General features: G+C 37.7%; 1 protein-coding gene across 2 annotated transcripts in view; it reads left to right on the top strand.

Moving 5' to 3' along the window:
• Positions 1-17,258, top strand: part of UBTD2 (ubiquitin domain containing 2) — a 68,176-nt gene that overhangs the window by 27,080 nt on the left and 23,838 nt on the right. The window contains exons 1-2 of one of the 2 annotated variants that reach the window (XM_070774520.1): positions 14,249-15,723; positions 15,990-16,226. In XM_070774520.1, the coding sequence (XP_070630621.1) occupies positions 16,052-16,226 (175 nt within the window). In that variant the 5' untranslated portion in view covers positions 14,249-15,723; positions 15,990-16,051. Of the gene's footprint in view, positions 1-14,248; positions 15,724-15,989; positions 16,227-17,258 lie in introns of those variants that run through there. The other variant, XM_019982824.2, reaches the window with a different exon arrangement.

Below are 17,258 nucleotides of genomic sequence, written 5' to 3'. Positions count from 1 at the left end.
AGTTATTTGTGTTTTTGTTTTCATTTGTCTTAATGTATTTTCTCATTTTATTTTTGATTTCTTACTTGGTCCATTTGTTGTATAAGAGTGTGTTGTTTAATTTCCATTTACTTGTGGATGTTCCAGTTTTCTTTCTGTTAGTAATTCCTCACTTTATTCCATTATGGTCAGAGAAGATATGTTGTATGAGTTCGTCTAAAGTTTACTGAGACTTGTTTTGTGGCCTAACTTGTTAGTCTGGGTGGAGTGTTCTATATATGTACAAGTGTTGAACAAATTGTGCTTAATCTGTGTATAACTTATAGTTGATCCTCTGCATCTGTGACTTCTCCATGTCTGTGGATTCAGCCAACCTCAAGCCATATAGTACTGTTGAAAAGCATCTGTGTGTATGTAGACCTGAGCAGTACAAACCCATGTTGTTCAAGGGTTAACTGTCTGTCTGTAGATTAGATTGGTTCATGTTGTTGTTTAAGTCCTCTGATTTTGTACTGATATGCTGTCTAGGTATTCTATCCGTTATTGAAAATAGACTATTGAAGTTTCTGTTATTGTAGAACTATTTCTCCCTTAGTTCTGTCAGTATTTCCTTCATATATTCTAGGGCTCTGTTGTTAGGTGCATATATGTGTTTAATTGTTAGGTCTTCCCGATGAATTGATCCATTTATTATAAATGTCCTTTGTCTCTAGTAAAAAGTTTTGTCTTAAAGTCTATTTTGTCTGATATAAGCATGGCCATTCCACTTTTGATGACAGGTTGCTTGGTATATCTTTTTCATCCTTTTGCTTTCAACTTAAATATGTCTTTTAATCTAAAATGTCTCTTTTGTAGATAGCATGTAGTTGGATTGTATATTTTGGTCCATTCTGCAAATTTTAGCACTTTGATTGGAATACTTTACATTTAATGTAATTACTAGTAGTTTAGGATTTACACCTGCCATTTTGCTGTTTATTGCTGTATGTCTTATTCTTTTTTTACTTTCATCCTTCCATTAGTGCCTTCTTTTGTCTTAGATATTTTCTAGTGTATCATTTTAATTCTCTTTTCATTTTTTTTGCTATATATTTTTGAGTCATTGTCCTAATGATTGCTCTGGAGGTTATAATTAATATCTTAATTTATAATATTTCAGTTCTAATTGAAACTAACCTAATTTTAGTAGCATATAAAATGCTACTTATACAGCTCCATTCCCTCCCTCCCTTCTTTGGACTGTTATTAATATACAGATCACATCTTTAAGCATTGTATGTTCATCAACACAAAATTTTAATTATTATTTATGCATTTGTATTTAAAATCAAATAGGAAGCAGAGTTACAAAGAAAAAATAAACATATGCTGCCTTTTACGTGGACTTGTGTAATGTTACTGATGGTCTTTATTTCTTAATGTATATTCAAGTTATTGTCTAGTATCCTTTATTTAATACCTGAAGACTCCCTATAGAATTTTTTGCAGCGAGTGATGCCAGCAAGTCCTTTCGGTTTTTGTTTACCTGGGAATATTTTATTTTCTCTGTAATTTTCAAAGGATACTCTCTTCTGGATATAGAATTCTTGATTGACACACTCTTCCTTTCATTAGTTTGTCTGTGTTGCCCCACTGCCTTCTGTTCTCCATGCCTTCTGATGGGAAATCAGCTGTTAAACTTTTTGAGGGTGCCTTGTATATCTTGAGTTGCTTCTTGTTCTTTCAAGATTCTTAGTCTTTGACTTTTGACAGCTTAATTATGATGTGTCCAGGTAGTGATCTCTGAGTTTGTTGAGCCTCTTGCATGTGTGGATTGGTTTTTCATCAAATGAGTTCAGCCATGACTTCTTTCAGTGTTCTCTCTACTCCTTTCTGTCCCCTCTAGGGCTCTCATTTTGTGTATATTGGTAATCTTGATGGTACCCCACTTGAGGCTGTGTTCGTTTTCTTTCGTGTTCCTCAGACTAGGTCATCTCAGTTGACCTTTCTTAAAGTTAACTTATTCTTCCTTCTGCCTGTTCAGATATATTATTGAGCCTTTCTAGTGAATTTTTCATTTGTTTTTACAATTCCACAATTTTACAAATAATTTCTTTTTATTGGAACATAATTCTCATTGCTTTAGTTCTTTACATGCAGTTTCATTCAGGTTTTTGAACATATTTAAACTATCTAATTTAAAATTTTTGCCTAGTAAGTCCAATGTCTGGGCTTCCTCAGTGACGGTTTGTATTTGCTTTTTTTCTCGTTGTGTGTGGGCCATGCTTTCTTGTTTGTTTGCATGCCTAATAAATTTTGGACACTTAATATTTGGCAACCCTGGAAATCAGTCTCCCTTCTCCCTTAGGGTTTGTTATTGTTGTTGCCTTTTGTTTACTGACTTTCCTTGAACTTATTCTGTAAAGTTTATATTCTCTGTTAGGTGTAGCCACTGAAATCTGCTTAATGAGCTTAGTGGTGAGCTAATGATTAGACAGATTTCCTTAATAGTCTAGAACAAGTAAGTCTCTTGTTCTTTGCTAAGTGGCTCTGTGTTCATATTAGGGCTTACTTTCAAAACTCAGGCAGTTTCCTTAACTCCTACTTCCCATGTGCTCAGAGCCTCAATATCAGTCAGGATTGAGAGCTGAGGACCTTTTCAGATATTTCCTGAACGTATGTATGTTCAGCCCTGTATGTACACAGTTATATACATATATGTACCCTTTTAGATTCACAGTAAGATGTCAGATTTTCTGCACATCTCATTTCCCAGCTTTGATTAGTTTCTTGTTCCAAATTTTTCACTGCCCCATGCAAGTTCATGGTTAAGCAATTGCTGCTGATTGTTTTTGACAAATGAACCCAGGAAAAGGGTGTTCATACTGGGTTATCTCATGTCAGGTCAAATAAGGACAAGAACTTTCAGACAGGCCAAAAAATGACAGTTCTCTACAAATGGGGCTTTTAATGCATGCCAACCCTGTTTTGACCCCTCCTGTGGCTGCTGAACTGGTGGCTTTCATTGTAATTGCTATCTGTTGATTTTCAAGGCTGCCCCTGAGCTGGGGAGAGGAGGATGGGTATAATACATGCGAAAACACGACATACAGTAGCTGTTTTCCTTGAATAAGAAAAAATAAATGTTCCCTGGATTGTTGCAAGTCTTTGGTTAATTTCCAGAGTACTTAAGTTTGAGTTATTGCCAATGTTCTCATTGCATTAATGGAGAAGATTTTTGGAAGTCCTTACTGTGCCTTTTCCGATGATATCACTCATAATGAAGTATGAATAATAATTTTAAATGTCTTTTATTTTTATCCATGTAGTTATCCATTTCTGGTGCTCTCTATTCCTTTATGTAGATTAAGGTTTCCATCTGTTATCATTTTATTTCTGCCCAAAGACTTTTTAATGTTTCCTTTAGTACAGGTATGTAGATGATGAATTCTTTGAGCCCTGTTACGACTGATAAGGTCTTTATGTCATCTCTGTGTCTACAGTACTTTTGGTTTTGTTGATAGTTGATAATTTTCTTATATTTGTCTGGCTTTGTCGTCAGTGCAGTTTAGATCTCATGAATAAGAGTGTCTTCATTGCCGGGTGTGGGCTTCTCATTGCAGTGGTTTCTCCTGTGGCTGAGCACAGGCGCTAGGCTCCGAGCTTCAGCAGTTGCAGCATGCGGGCTCTGGGATACACAGGCTTCAGCAGTTGTAGCTCACAGGCTTAGTTGTTCCATGCATGCCAAAGCTTCCCAGACCAGGGATCGAACCTGTGTCCCTGTGTTGGCAAGTGGATTCTCATCCACTGTATCACTAGGGAAATCCTCCTGAGCTCTTTTGTTTTCTGAAAGTTACTTGGAATAATTAGTATCATCTCTTCCTTGTATATTGATAGAATTCAGTAATGAAACCATTTGAACCTGAAATTTTCTTTGTTGGGGGTTTTTAAAGAAAAATAAATGTAGTATCTTTATCATATAGACAATATATAGAGAGCTAACCAAATTAGCTCTTTGTGACTTCTTTCCTACTGTGCGACTCCTCTGTTCGTGGGACTTTCCAGGCAATAGTACTGGAGTGGATTGCCATTTCCTTCTCCAGCGGATCTTCCCGACCCAGGGATTGAACCCGGGTCTCCCGAATTGTAGACAGATGCTTTACCATCTGAGCCACCAGGGAAGTCTTAACCCAATTATCCTTTTCTTCATGAATGGATATTCCTTTATTATCCCTTTAATGTCTGCTGAGTCTATAGTGAGATGACCTCTTTCACTCCTGATATTGGTAGTATTTGTCTTTTTTTCTTGATCAGCCTGAGAGATTTATCAGTTTAATATTTTAAAGAACCAGATTTTGCTTTTATGATTTTTCTGTTTTTCTGTTTTCAGTTTCTTTGGTTTTTGCTTTTTATTTTTTTCTTTGAGTTTAATTTGTTCTTTTAGTCTTAAGGTGGAAGCCTGCTTCACTGATTTGAAACTTTTCTAATAGAAACATGTTAATGCTCTAATTTTTCATCCAAGCAGTATGTTTTAGCAGCATCATAAGTTTTGATGTATTTTCATTTTCACTCTGTTGAAATTATTTTCTAATTTCCCTTTGACTCATGACTTATGTGTATTATTTAATTTCTAGTTATTTGGGGATTTTTCCAGGTATCTTCATGTTACTGATTTCTAATTTAATTTCATTGTAGTTATAGAACACACTTTGTATGACTTCTGCTCTTTTCAGCTTTGTGTGATCTGTGTTGGTGAGTGGTCTGTATATGCGCTTGACAAGAATGTATGTTCTCTCTTTGTTGGGTGGGACGTCCTACAATGTCATTTGAGTCCAGTTTGTTGATAATGTTCAGGTCTCCTGTGTTCTTGCTGATTTTCTGGCTCCTTGATCTATCTGTCACTAATAGAAACTGTTAATGTGTTTACGTGTGATTGTAGGATGGTCTGTCTCCTTTAATTCAGTTTTTTCTTCATGTACTTTGAAGTCCTGTTGTTAGGTGCATACTCATTTATTGCTGTATTTTCCTGGTAAATTGACTCTCTCATTATTATTTAATGTTCTTTCAAATATTGCTCAGTTATTAACTCCTTGTTCTAAATAAGCACTAACCCATAGATGAAAATTTAAGAAAACAACTGTTCAGTGCTTCTGTTGCTTTTGAGTTTTGTGGATGGTCCCAGTGCTCAGGGACAGGCGTTGGAATCTGAACATGGGACTGTATAAGAGGACTAGGCATGTGCCTAAAAGCCTTGCCCTGGTAGAACTCGGAAGCTGGGGCGCAAGGATTCAGCTTCTGAATTATATGCTTAGCATCTTAAATATATAATTCCTGTATCTTTTATTAAAATCAAATATGGGTGTATGGCAAAACCAATACAGTATTGTAAAGTAAAATAAATAAATAAAACTGAGATAAATAAAATACGGGGAGATTCAACAGCTGTGTGAGCATAATGAGGAGCATCCAGAAGGTGCGATACCAGGCTGAGAGCTGAAGTGCCTGGAGTGTTGTGTTCAGGTCTTTCTGTTTTTCAGGGTTTGTGTTTTTTCCCCTGAATTTTTATTGTGAATGTATTCAAACATGAAAAAATAATACAATGAATACACATATACTCCCCATGTAAATTTAGTGCTTCTTGCTATATACACATTTTCCTCTTCTGTATGTATGTATATGTATAGACATGCTCACTCTCCATTTTAATAGCTGAACCAATTGAAAGTTGTAGGCATCATAACACGTAACACTTCCTGAAAACTCCATCATGCCTCTGCTTTATGAATAAGACTATTTTCTTGTGTCATTATAATATCATTCCTAAGAAAATTTGAAAGTAATTTCTTAATGACATCTGTTATCTAGCCTTATTTAGATTTATGTAGTTGTCCCATATTGTCTTTTACAGCTTTTTTCCATACTGGGTTCCAACCAAAGTTCATATTTCGTCTCATTTGGTGTAGACCAGTGGTTCTCAACAGGGGACAGTTTTACCCTCCAGGAAATGTTTGGCAGTGTCTGAAGATGTTTTAACTTACTGCTTTAGTCTTTTCATTTCCTGTAAATGAGAAGTTAGGTTTAGAAGTTTAATTAGATTCAAGTTACACGTTTTGGATAAGAATCCTTCATCTTTGTATACTTCATATTGTGGCGCCTCAGGAAGCTACCAGGTCTGGTCGCTTGGTTAAGGTAACAAATGTCAGATGTCTACTGTCTAATTTCTTCTTAGCAGTTTACAATATTGGTGGTGGTCCTCTGACACCTTGTATGTCCTGCCATGATGTTTTAGTATATTTAGTAACAATCCTTACCTGAGTCAGGTAAGGAATTGTAAAGAATGATTCTTTTAAATATGTCATTCTTTTCTTCCTTTATTACCAGCATTCTTCGGTAAGAAAGAGTCTTTCTCCTCTTATTTTTCCCTTTTAGTATTTCTCTTTTTTTTTTCCTCTTATTTTTCCTGTTTAGTGTTAGTATTAGAATTTTTATTTACTCAGTATTTAAAAAATTATTTTATTTTTGGGCTGTGCCGAAAAAATGCAAGATCTTAATTCCCTGACTAGGGATTGAACCTGTGTCCTCCACTGGAAGTGGGGGCAGGGCAGGGGGCTTAACCACTAGACCGCCAGGCAAGTCCCTGATTTAGTATTTTAAAGTCTGTTTCAGTCGTTTTGAAAACTGTTTATTTGTTTTTGTCTGCACCGGGTCTTCCTGTGGCGTTCACTGTGGCAGTCCCGGGTCTGATGGTGGCATTGTGGTCTTCATGGTGGCATCTGTTGTAGTTGTGGCATGTGAAACTCTCAGTTGCGGCATGTAGGGTCTAGTTCCCTGACTAGGGATCGAACCTGGGCCCTCTGCATTGGGAGTGCAGTCTTAGCCTCTGGACCACCAGGGAAGTCCCGCAGTCATTGTTCTTGATGCTCCAAAACTGACGCAGATGTTGTCTCCTTCAGACCCTCTCCTTTGTGCCTTTGACGTGATCTCATTAATATACTAGTTTTTTGAGGACTTTCTTGCCTTCTTAACAGCCAGCTGTCCCAGTTTTGCTTTGTTTATGTTTTTACCCATTTATCATTTCATTATTATTATTATTATTTTTTACTTTACAATATTGTATTGGTTTTGCCATACATCAACATGAATCTGCCACAGGTGTACACATGTTCCCCTTCCTGAACCCCTTTCCCACCTCCCTCCCCATACCATCCCTCTGGGTCATCCCAGTGCACCAGCGCCAAGCATCCTGTATCCTGCATCGAACCTGGAGAATGGCATTGAAACATGTATAATATCATATAAGAAATGAATCACCAGTTTTGCTTTAAATTTTCCCAGCTCTGGCCATGGAACTAGCCATTTCTCTAAATAGCCCTTTTTATTTCTCTAAAGAGGGCCTTTTTAGGGGGGAATGGTGTTTAAAACTAAGATCTGGGAGCTGGGTATGCTCATTGCTACTGGGTTGTCCTTGTTTGTAAGTCCCTTTAGTCAACAGAACTATAAAATACTTTTTATTGTTAAATTGTAAGTTCCTATTGGTATTTCCAATTCAAAATTAACCTAAGTTTTTTCTTTTTCTTTTATATTTTATTTTCTCTTTAATAAAAAATCTTGCTTTCTATTGATAATAATACTGTTCCTTACTTGCTTCATCCTGCAGTAAGCATCATATGTTTTAAAATTATAGTAATTGGTATTCTTCATCAATTCTTGGTTTCCTTTAGTCTCTAGAATAAAGGTTAAGGTGTCTTGGGAATCCTCTGGTGGCCCAGTGACTGGGACTCTGGGCTTTCCCTGACATGGGCCTGGTTTCAGTCCCTTCGGGAAACTAAGGTTCCACAAGCTGCGTGGCATGACACCTCCCCAAAGGTTTAAGACGTCTTTGTGGTGTGTCTCTTGTTCCTTAGGATTTGTCCCACGAAAGATGTATGGTCATGGTATCGTGTTCAAAATGAGCTGGAAATCACTGTATTCTTTGTATGGTACTTTAAATACGTGATACAGTTAGATTAGTTTCTCTGTTCAGTGTTTGGGTTTGCTGCTTGTGTTTTTGGTTTGCTTTTGTTTTGCGAATGTAAAATACTTAAAATTTTTCAAAAGTCAGATCTATATAAAGAGTCTTGCTCTTATCTCTGTTGCTTCTACCACACACACACATACATATATATATATATTTCCTAAACAAAATGTATATATGTACTGCTCTCTGTCTTGCTTTTACTTATATATTCTAGAGATCTCTCCATTTGAGTTCATAGGGCTTTTCCTTTTTCTGTACAGTTGCATTGTACTTCATCGTGTGGATGTATGATAGTATCTATTAGATTGTTTCTAATACAAATAAGCCTGTAGGATATAACCTTTTATGTTTCATATTTATGGAAGTATATCTTGAAAGTAGAATCCTAAAACCAGGGTTGCTGGCTCAATGAGTGAATGAATAAGTGATTTTCTTAGATGTTGTCAGAGTCCCCCTCCATCTAGGATTCCTTTAAGTGATAATCCTATGGGATCTTAGACTCTTAGCATGTGTAGAAGCATATCTATTTCTGCACAACTCAGTAGCATAATGTGTTGTCAGATTCCTGATTATTTCCTTTCTAAGAGCCAGAGAAATAATTCTAGCATAGTTTTCACTTTGCTTTCTCTTATATCTGAGGCTTGGAGGGCTTCCCTGGCAGTTCAGCTAGTAAGGAATCTGCCTGCAATGCAGGAGACCCTGGTTCAATTCCTGGGTCAGGAAGATCCACTGGAGAAGGGATAGGCTACCCACTCCAGTATTCTTGGGCTTCCCTGGTGATAAAGTCTGCCCACAGTTCAGGAGACCTGGATTCAATCCCTGGGTTGGGGAGATCCCCTGGAGGAAGGCATGGCAACCCACTCCAGTATTATTGCCTGGAGAATCCCATGGACAGAGGAACCTGGTGGGCTATAGTCCGTGGGATCACAAAGAGTCGGACACGACTGAGCACCTAAGCACACAGCATAACTGAGGTTAGAAATTTTTTCATATGTCATTTCCTATTTTCCTTTCAAATATAAGGTCACATCTGTTGCCCATTTTTCTGTCACAGAGTTTTCCCTTTTTTCCTTCATTTTTAAGAGTTTCACTATGAGGGAAACCAGCCTTTTGTGATAGAAAGTTGCAGTTATTTTCTCTAGGCTTGTCATTTGTGTTTTGACTCTTCCTGCCCCCATACAAAAATTTATATAAGATTAAATCTGTCAGTCTTTTTTCATTTCTTTTGAAAAGCATTCACTATTCCTAGGTTATAGAGAAACTTATCTGTATTTTCTTCTAGTACTTGTAATTAATTTTTACATGTCGATTCCTGTGGAGTTTATTTTGGTGTGCAATTTAAACTATTGACCCAATTTTATCTTTTTGTAAAAAGCTGTCCAGTTCTGACACTATTTATTAAAATTCCCATTTTTCTCCAATGATTTAAAATAAAATATTTATCGTATACTAAATATCCATTGCATACATGGTTTTTTTGAACTTTATTCTGTTCCATTGATCTAAATAGTCATGTGCTTTACATGCTTCTAATTGTAATGCTTTTATAATGTGCTTTATATTTATAGGACTAACTCACTTATGTTTATTTTTCAGGATTCTTTTAACTGTTCCTCCTTGTTTTTCCATATGTGTTTTAGAATCAATTCATCTAGTATGAGAAAAAGTTTTAAAAAATTATTTTCACTGGAATTGTACTAAATGTGGATATTAACTTTAGAAGAATTGATATCCTTGTAATGTTCATGTCCAAGTACAAGAGATTGTTTTCATTGTTTCAAGTCTACTTTTATCTTTCAGTAGTTTTAAAAGCTTTCCTGAGGTGTTGCATTCCAAGTATTATATCTTTTATGTTTCTGTTATAAACAGGGCCTTTTCGCCCACTGCGTCTCCTAGCTGGACGTTTTATGTATATAAGAAGGCCTGCATTTTATGTTCTGCCACCATGTTAGTTTCTATTTCTTTTTAGCACCAACTTTCTCGTATTTTCCAGTCGTACCATCATATCATCTGCAATTAGAGGTGATTTTCTCCCATTCTGGCCCTTATGCTTCTGTTTCGTTTTGCCTGATTGTGTTGGCTAGCACTTCAATACAGTGTTAAATAGTAGTGGACATTGTGGGCATCCTTGACTTGTGTTTGCTTCCCTCCCTCAAACTGTCCATAAAGTAAGGGAAGAGAAGGTCCCTGCATTCTGAAGAATGTAATACTGGATGAAGCCATCCCCATCCCCGAGTAGAATGAACCATCTGAAAGTGTCAGTATCACATAAAAGCTACAGTGTGCTGGTGTTAGGTGACCATATTCTTTCCCCAACTTTGTGTAATGTTACCCCTTTTTACAGGTGTGTGTGTGTGTGTGTGTGTGAGAGAGAGAGAGAGAGAGATTTAATTGTATGCTTTTACAACATCTTTAATGATTCATTTAAAAAGTCCTTGAAACATGATGTTGTGGTTAGGCTTTCCTGTGGGCTTCCCTGGTGGCTCAGCTGGTAAAGAATCCACCTCAATGCGGGAGACCTGGGTTCGATCCCTGGGTCGGGAAGATCCCCCAGAGAAGGGAAAGGCTGCCCACTCCAGTATTCTGGCCTGGAGAATTCCATGGACTGTATAGTCTATGAGGTCGCAAATACCTGGACATGACTGAGCGGCTTTCACTGTATTAGACTTTCCTGCTGCCTGTTTGTGTGCTCAGGCTATTGTAAGGAGGCTTAAACTCTGAGAAACAGCACAGAGAAGTCTATATGACTCATAGACTTCTCTATTTTTTGATTGATAAATCAAAAATTATGTTGATATTTTCCCCCTCAATAAAGGTAGCTCAAACATTAGAAATGATCATATATGCCTTTAAAATTATGCTCCAGATGCTTAATTTTTATAATCTTTAGGATAGAAACATACTCACAGTTCTCATTTTTATTTATTATAAAATTGCAGCATAGAAAGTGGTGTATCTAACTTAAGTATGCACGCATGTGATCTTCAGTGCCTGATCTTGTATAGGTACTGAGTACTTTGTAAATTGAAACTGACAGACCAGAAAACTGTACTGCCTCTTCCCCTGTGGGATTCTCTTTTGTAGAGGTGGAGTTTCTTGGTTAGCTTTTCCTTTGTCCTACCAGAGCCATTGCATTGGTCATAGTGAAGCTTGGAAGAGATGGATGCATGCTACTAGAAAAACAGCTTGGCACATGCTTTATTTTGAGTGAACCTTCATAATTGATATGGTACTTCTGTAAAAGCAAGCATACTTGTCATCTCTGGTAAGACATGGAGTGCCGTAATGAAAAGAGCTCTGGCTTTTGAATCTAGTCATCTGGATTCTAGTCTTAGCTCTTTTTGACCCTCAGCAGTGTATTTATCCTTGTTAGGTTTTCTGTCAAATGTTAATAGTAAGCTGAGCTTATAACCGTCTGAGATCTCTTCCACCTCTAAATCCTCAAGACCAGTAGAGCAGATACGGGTATGATGTTGACTGTTGGCTTGTTGATGCTCTTATTTGAGGCATTTTAAGCCCCATATCCCTATTTTTATTTTGACAGTTAGTTACTTTAGGGAATATATGTGTGTGTGTATGTGTATATATAGAGTATTCTAAATTTAAATGAGAATAAAATATTTTACAACTGTCCTCTTAGGCTAGCACAGTCTGTTACAGAAGGTTCTGTAGGATCTATTCTTAATTCTTAAAGTGAGGGGAAATTTTCCTTCATTTTCATGGTGTTAAGACTAATCAATCTAAAATAGGTACATTATCCTAGTTCTGTTCCATGCTGCTTTAAAGTCTTCAGAATTCTTTTAAACAACATTTTTCCCTTTGATGGTGATCTTTTTAAATATTCAGTTTTTTCCCTCAGCCTGTTGTGCTAGGAAAACTGATTCTTTAGGTTTACAGCCTTTAAAGCTATTATTTCTTGAGTCATATCTTGATATCTACAGTACCTATGCTTTATGGCCTCTCCTTCCTTTATTTGAAGAGTCCCAATATTAAATCAGTTTTCAGAAAGGAACCAAAAGCAGGCAAACAATTATAAACATGTTTCACTCTGGATGTCATTGTTTTTTTGCCAATAAAGTATCCAGATGACTTGCAAAATGCATTCAGTTGATAAAAATATTTAAGATTATATTGCTGTTTAGCTCTGAGAAGCAAATCTTTCTTGGGGTTTTACATGTTAGATCTATTTATTTGTCACATCGTGGGAAGAAATGTTGAAAGGTTGCAAGGAAAGATAAGGAGTAGATGAAAAGACTGCTGAGAAGGTGAATTTTTGGCAAAGTTTTGAAAGTAAATGTGCAATGATAGGGAAAAAAGGATGTTTCCTAAAATAACCTAGATTTTTAAAAAATTAGATTTCTTTATTAATCTTTGGGATCTTGTATGTTAAACCATGGGATTAAATAAACTTAGTATCATTGGTTGCCTATAATTTAAAGGTTTAGAAACAAAGATTTGGGGAATAAGTTGTTTCCTGTCTTTAAATGTATTGTTGGAGCACAGTGCTTAGTTCCAGATACTGTAACTGATACTGAGCATCTCTCTCTTGGCATCAGGAGTTTGAAGTTGTGGGAAGCAAGATAAATTTGAAAGGTTCAGAGTATAAAATGTAATCTAATTGAATACATATATTTGATGTCTTATTTCTTAATAATTGAAAATGGTTGACTTGGTGCAAACATGCTTAGTTGCTAAGTCGATTTCTGTGTTATAAGTGGACATTTGATAGGCAGTCAGTCGCTCAGTCGTGTCTGACTCTTTGTGACCTCATGGACTGTAGCCTATCAGGCTTCTCTGTCCATGGGATTTTCCAGGCAAGAGTGCTGGAGTGGATTGCCATTTCCTTCTCCAGGGGATCTTCCCGACCCAGGAATCAAACCCGGGTCTCCCGCATTGCAGGCAGACGCTTTACCATCTGAGCCACCAGGGAAGCCCATTTGATAGACAGATATTCTTTATTACTTACGTTTGAGATACAGGAAAAGCAGAGACCTAGATGGAAATAAAAGTAAACTTACATGTCACAAGCATTTATTTTCGGTGATTTACTTTTGCCTAAAGTAATTACTTTGAAACTGTTGACAGCATAGATTTGAAAATGCATTTACAACAGTGATTATCCCTAAGCAGCATAATGTATCATCTGTCCTTTTTATTTGGCTTTATTCGTATGTCTTCTACAGATAGGGGGAGGTAAAATAAAGCCCTATATTTGTAAGGAAGGCATTTTACTTTCTTTTTGCAAACTGTTTTCCACCTTTATTACAAGATAGTTTTTCTGTTGAGTTCCTCTCTTTGAGAGCCTTTTTGTTTCCTTCATTTAAGTACCAAGATTGTGGAGGTTTCTTGTCTTTACTTTTGCCTTGCTCTTCTCTCACAGTGATAGAGTTATACCGATTTTCCCTCTGGTACATTTAATACATATGATATTAGACAGTTCTCTGGAACTATTCAAGTAGACATGAAATTTTACTCAAATAAGTATTTGAGCATTGAGTTAGGTATCTATGATGCCTTATCTTCCACTCTCTGCTCAGTAAACTAATAGTGTTATCTCTAAACTGTTTCTGACTCATCTAAAGGTTAATGTAGCAGAAAATAAAATTTATCTTCAATTTTACCTTGTGGAATGATTCAGGGGTGGAATGTCATTATCTGACATATTTTGAACACCTTTTGGGGAATAATACTTAATCTGCATCTGTCTGTATTATTGAGAAGATACAGGGAAAAGTCAATAGTATAGATTATGTTTCTCACATTTGAGTTGAACCTGATATGAACACCTGATATAACATATATAGTGTTATCCTTAGTGGGCACTCAGTAAATACTCGTTCATTAAGTAAGGAGACGGGTTCTGTATTCAGCTCTGCCACTTAATAGACAGTTTTCCTTCTTCTGTACATACTCTTTTAGAACTCAACTGGTTTGCATCTCACTAAGACAAATTAGAGAGCCAAATAATACAATGGGTCAAAATACTGAGTGTTTTCATATATATGGAATCTAAAGAGATGGCACTGGTGAATTTACTTTCAGGATGGCAAAGGAGAAACAGACATAGAGAACAGACCTGTAGACCTGGGGGGAGGAGAGGAGGGAGAAGGGAGATGTATGGAGAGAGTAACATAGAAATTTACAGCACCGTGTGTAAAACAGATAGCCAGTGGGAATTTGCTGTGTGATTCAGGGAAGTCAAACAGGGCCTCTGTGACGTGCTGAAGGGTGGGGGGCAGGGAGGGAGGGGACATGGGTGTACCTATGGCTGATTCTTGTTGATGTATGACAGAAAGCCACAAAATTCTGTAAAGCAGTTATCCTTGAATTAAAACATTAAAAACGAAAATACTGAATGTTTTAAAGGAAAACAGCTGGTACTGGCACAGTGTGCTACTCTGAAGGGGGGAGGGCGAGACCTGATGTGCTGCTTTGGGATACGCTGGCCAGATAGGGTGTGGAGAGATCATGGTTTAGTCCAAGTGTCGAACCAGGGACATTGTGCAGCAAGAAATGGTTCTGTCATCTGGGAATATAGCCTGGTATAGGACGTAGAGATTGCCTAGGGGCTAGAGTCGTTTTATTTCTTTTATGAATAACCCAAATTTCATTTGGCCCTGGGCCAGTGAGGGAGTGGTTAATTTCTGGGATTCTTTAGAATCATTTTGAGAGTAATATCTTTTAAATTATTAGTCTTCCTGTAATTAAATATAGAACATTGAATTTTGACATACACCCTCTGCTTCCTACCCTCTGTCATTTATTTCAAACCCACTCTTACCCAGTACTCCATGGAGCCTCAGTTTTCTTTTTACCTGTTGTTCCATCTGTTGAACAACTTCTCAGCTATGGCACTGTATAAGATAAGAGTGTCTCTGTATGTCAGTTTGCGATCAGTGATCACATGCCAGGTAAGTTTCTGGGTGTGAAGAGCTGCTTCAGACTCACTCTAGCATTATGGTAGCACTGCTGCTTTTCTCGAAGGAGCCTTGCTGCCACCGAGAGCAGGAAAAGGAGTGGGCTCCTACCCTCTGTTTTCTTCTCCTCCTGAACTGAAACTGGAGTGTTGTAGTTCTTCTCCTTGTAGTGGGGGGTTTCTCCCTTGGCGCAGTATCAAGGATCGCCGGTTCAGCCCTCGTCCCTCCAGAAAGTAAAGCACTACCTACCTCTCTCCCTCATCCCTTTCTAAATTAGCTTCAGTATTTGAGTCTCAGAGAAGGGTTTTAACAGTTCCTAGACTCAAGTCCAGAACAGGTTCCTAGAGGAAGCTTTTCTAGGGTCAGGCTTCCTTGTGGATCTCGTGGTTCGGCTGTCCTTCGTTTGGACACCACAGAGCAGTCTTTTCCCGCTGCGAGATTTCTCAGTTCCTGCTCTATGGCTTCACAGGATCCTGAGATTCAGTCCACTGCTGTGATTTGGTTTCTCCTAGAACCTCACCTCTCTTTTATGGCACCCTTTAACTTTTTATTTTTTTATTTTAATTTTTAAATGTTTTTTGGCTACACCAAGTCTTAGTCGCTGCACACAGGGTCTTTTTAGTTGCCACATGGAGTATCTTTAGTTGCGATGTGTGAACTTAGTTGGAGCATGCAGGATCTAGTTCCCTGACCAGGGATCAAACCCAGGCCCCATGCATCTAATAGCATGGAGTCTTAGCCACTGGACCACCAGGCAAGTCCCTCCTTTGACTCTTTTCAAATCCTGCCACCATTGATGGACTGATGGAACACTTACTACTGTTTCTCTAGGTAAGTTTAAAAATCATCCTTTGGAGGAGACAGATTGAATGAAAAAGAGGTACTAACTTGCCCTGGAAGATTTGACCTAATGTCTCCATTTGGCCTTGTAGATCTAAAACAAAATAGGTTAGAGGAATTTCAGAATGTAAGAATTAGCCAGTAGGCCAGCTTCTAGCTATAATTTTGATGAAAGAATCAAAGAAGAATGACCAGATAACTATTAATACATCTTTTATAAATTTTGGTTTTGATGTCAGCCTTTTATTTTTCTTCAGTTGCTTTAGGTCGTAACCAGCCTTTGAAAAAGGAGAAACCTAAATGGAAAAGCGATTATCCCATGACAGATGGACAGCTGCGCAGCAAGAGAGATGAATTTTGGGATACTGCACCAGCTTTTGAAGGCCGTAAAGAGATTTGGGATGCCTTGAAGGCTGCAGCACATGCTTTTGAAAGCAATGATCATGAACTGGCACAAGCGATCATTGATGGTGCAAACATAACGTTGCCACACGGTAGGTCTAGTTATCTTCCAGAACAAAGCAGAGCGTCATCAGCTCCTTTCCAATGGCCATAAACCAAATAGAAAGTGGTCATTTTCCTAGTATGCGTTATTCTAACTGTTTTTCTTCAGTGTAGTGAAGAGGAGCATTCCTCTTTGCTTCTTTTAGCTGGAGATAGGTTTACTCTATGTGTGTGTGTGTGTGTGTGTGTGTTGGTCTCAAGAAAGAGAACACTCAATAAACCTGTATTTTCTTTTTTATATATATTTATTATTTATTTAGCAGCACTTAGCTGTGGCATTGGAGAAGGAACCTTGCCTGGAGAATCCCAGGGACGGGGGAGCCTGATGGGCTGACGTCTATGGGGTCACACAGAGTCGGACACGACTGAAGTGACTTAGCAGCTGTGGCATGCAGAATCTTTTAGTTGTGGCATGTGGGATCTAGTTCCCTGACCAGGGATCGAACCCGGGCCCCCTGCATTGGGAGCATGGAGTCTTAGCCACTGGACCGCCAGGGAAGTCCCTAAACCTGTATTTTCTAACTTCCATATAATCTAGCTCTCCATCAAGGCTTCCCCCTGCCCCAGTCTTCTGGAGGTTCTACTTCACTGATTTCCTGCTTGCACTAGAGAAGTAATCTCAGATTACATCTCAGAAGCCATAGAGAGTCAGTGAACTCACCTTTAGTCGTTAGCCTTCTTCATCGAGGCCTGTTTTCAGCATAATGAGCAAACCTAAACTTGGAAGTGAGTCTCATGTATTTTTAAGGACAGTTCTATGATTGTATCCCTGAGCATTATTAGAAACCTCTCTCCTTTGCTTAGGAATGTGACTCTAAGAACCACCATAAGCTTTGAATGTTTCCAGGGACACATATATCCTGGACACATGCATATCCTCATATTTAGTCTCCTGGATTAGAAACAAATTTCATGCTATACTAAGATTTAGATGTTAATTTTATATTATAATCTTGTTCTGTTTACTGTATTTATAAATTTTTCTTGTCACTTTTTCAAGTTAATATTTTTCTAAGTTGTCT

The sequence above is a fragment of the Bos indicus genome, chromosome 20, assembly GCF_029378745.1.
Source record: "Bos indicus isolate NIAB-ARS_2022 breed Sahiwal x Tharparkar chromosome 20, NIAB-ARS_B.indTharparkar_mat_pri_1.0, whole genome shotgun sequence".
NCBI lineage: Eukaryota > Metazoa > Chordata > Mammalia > Artiodactyla > Bovidae > Bos > Bos indicus.
The sequence above is the reverse complement of the archived record's forward strand: the minus strand, read 5'-3'. Positions and strand labels throughout refer to the sequence as shown.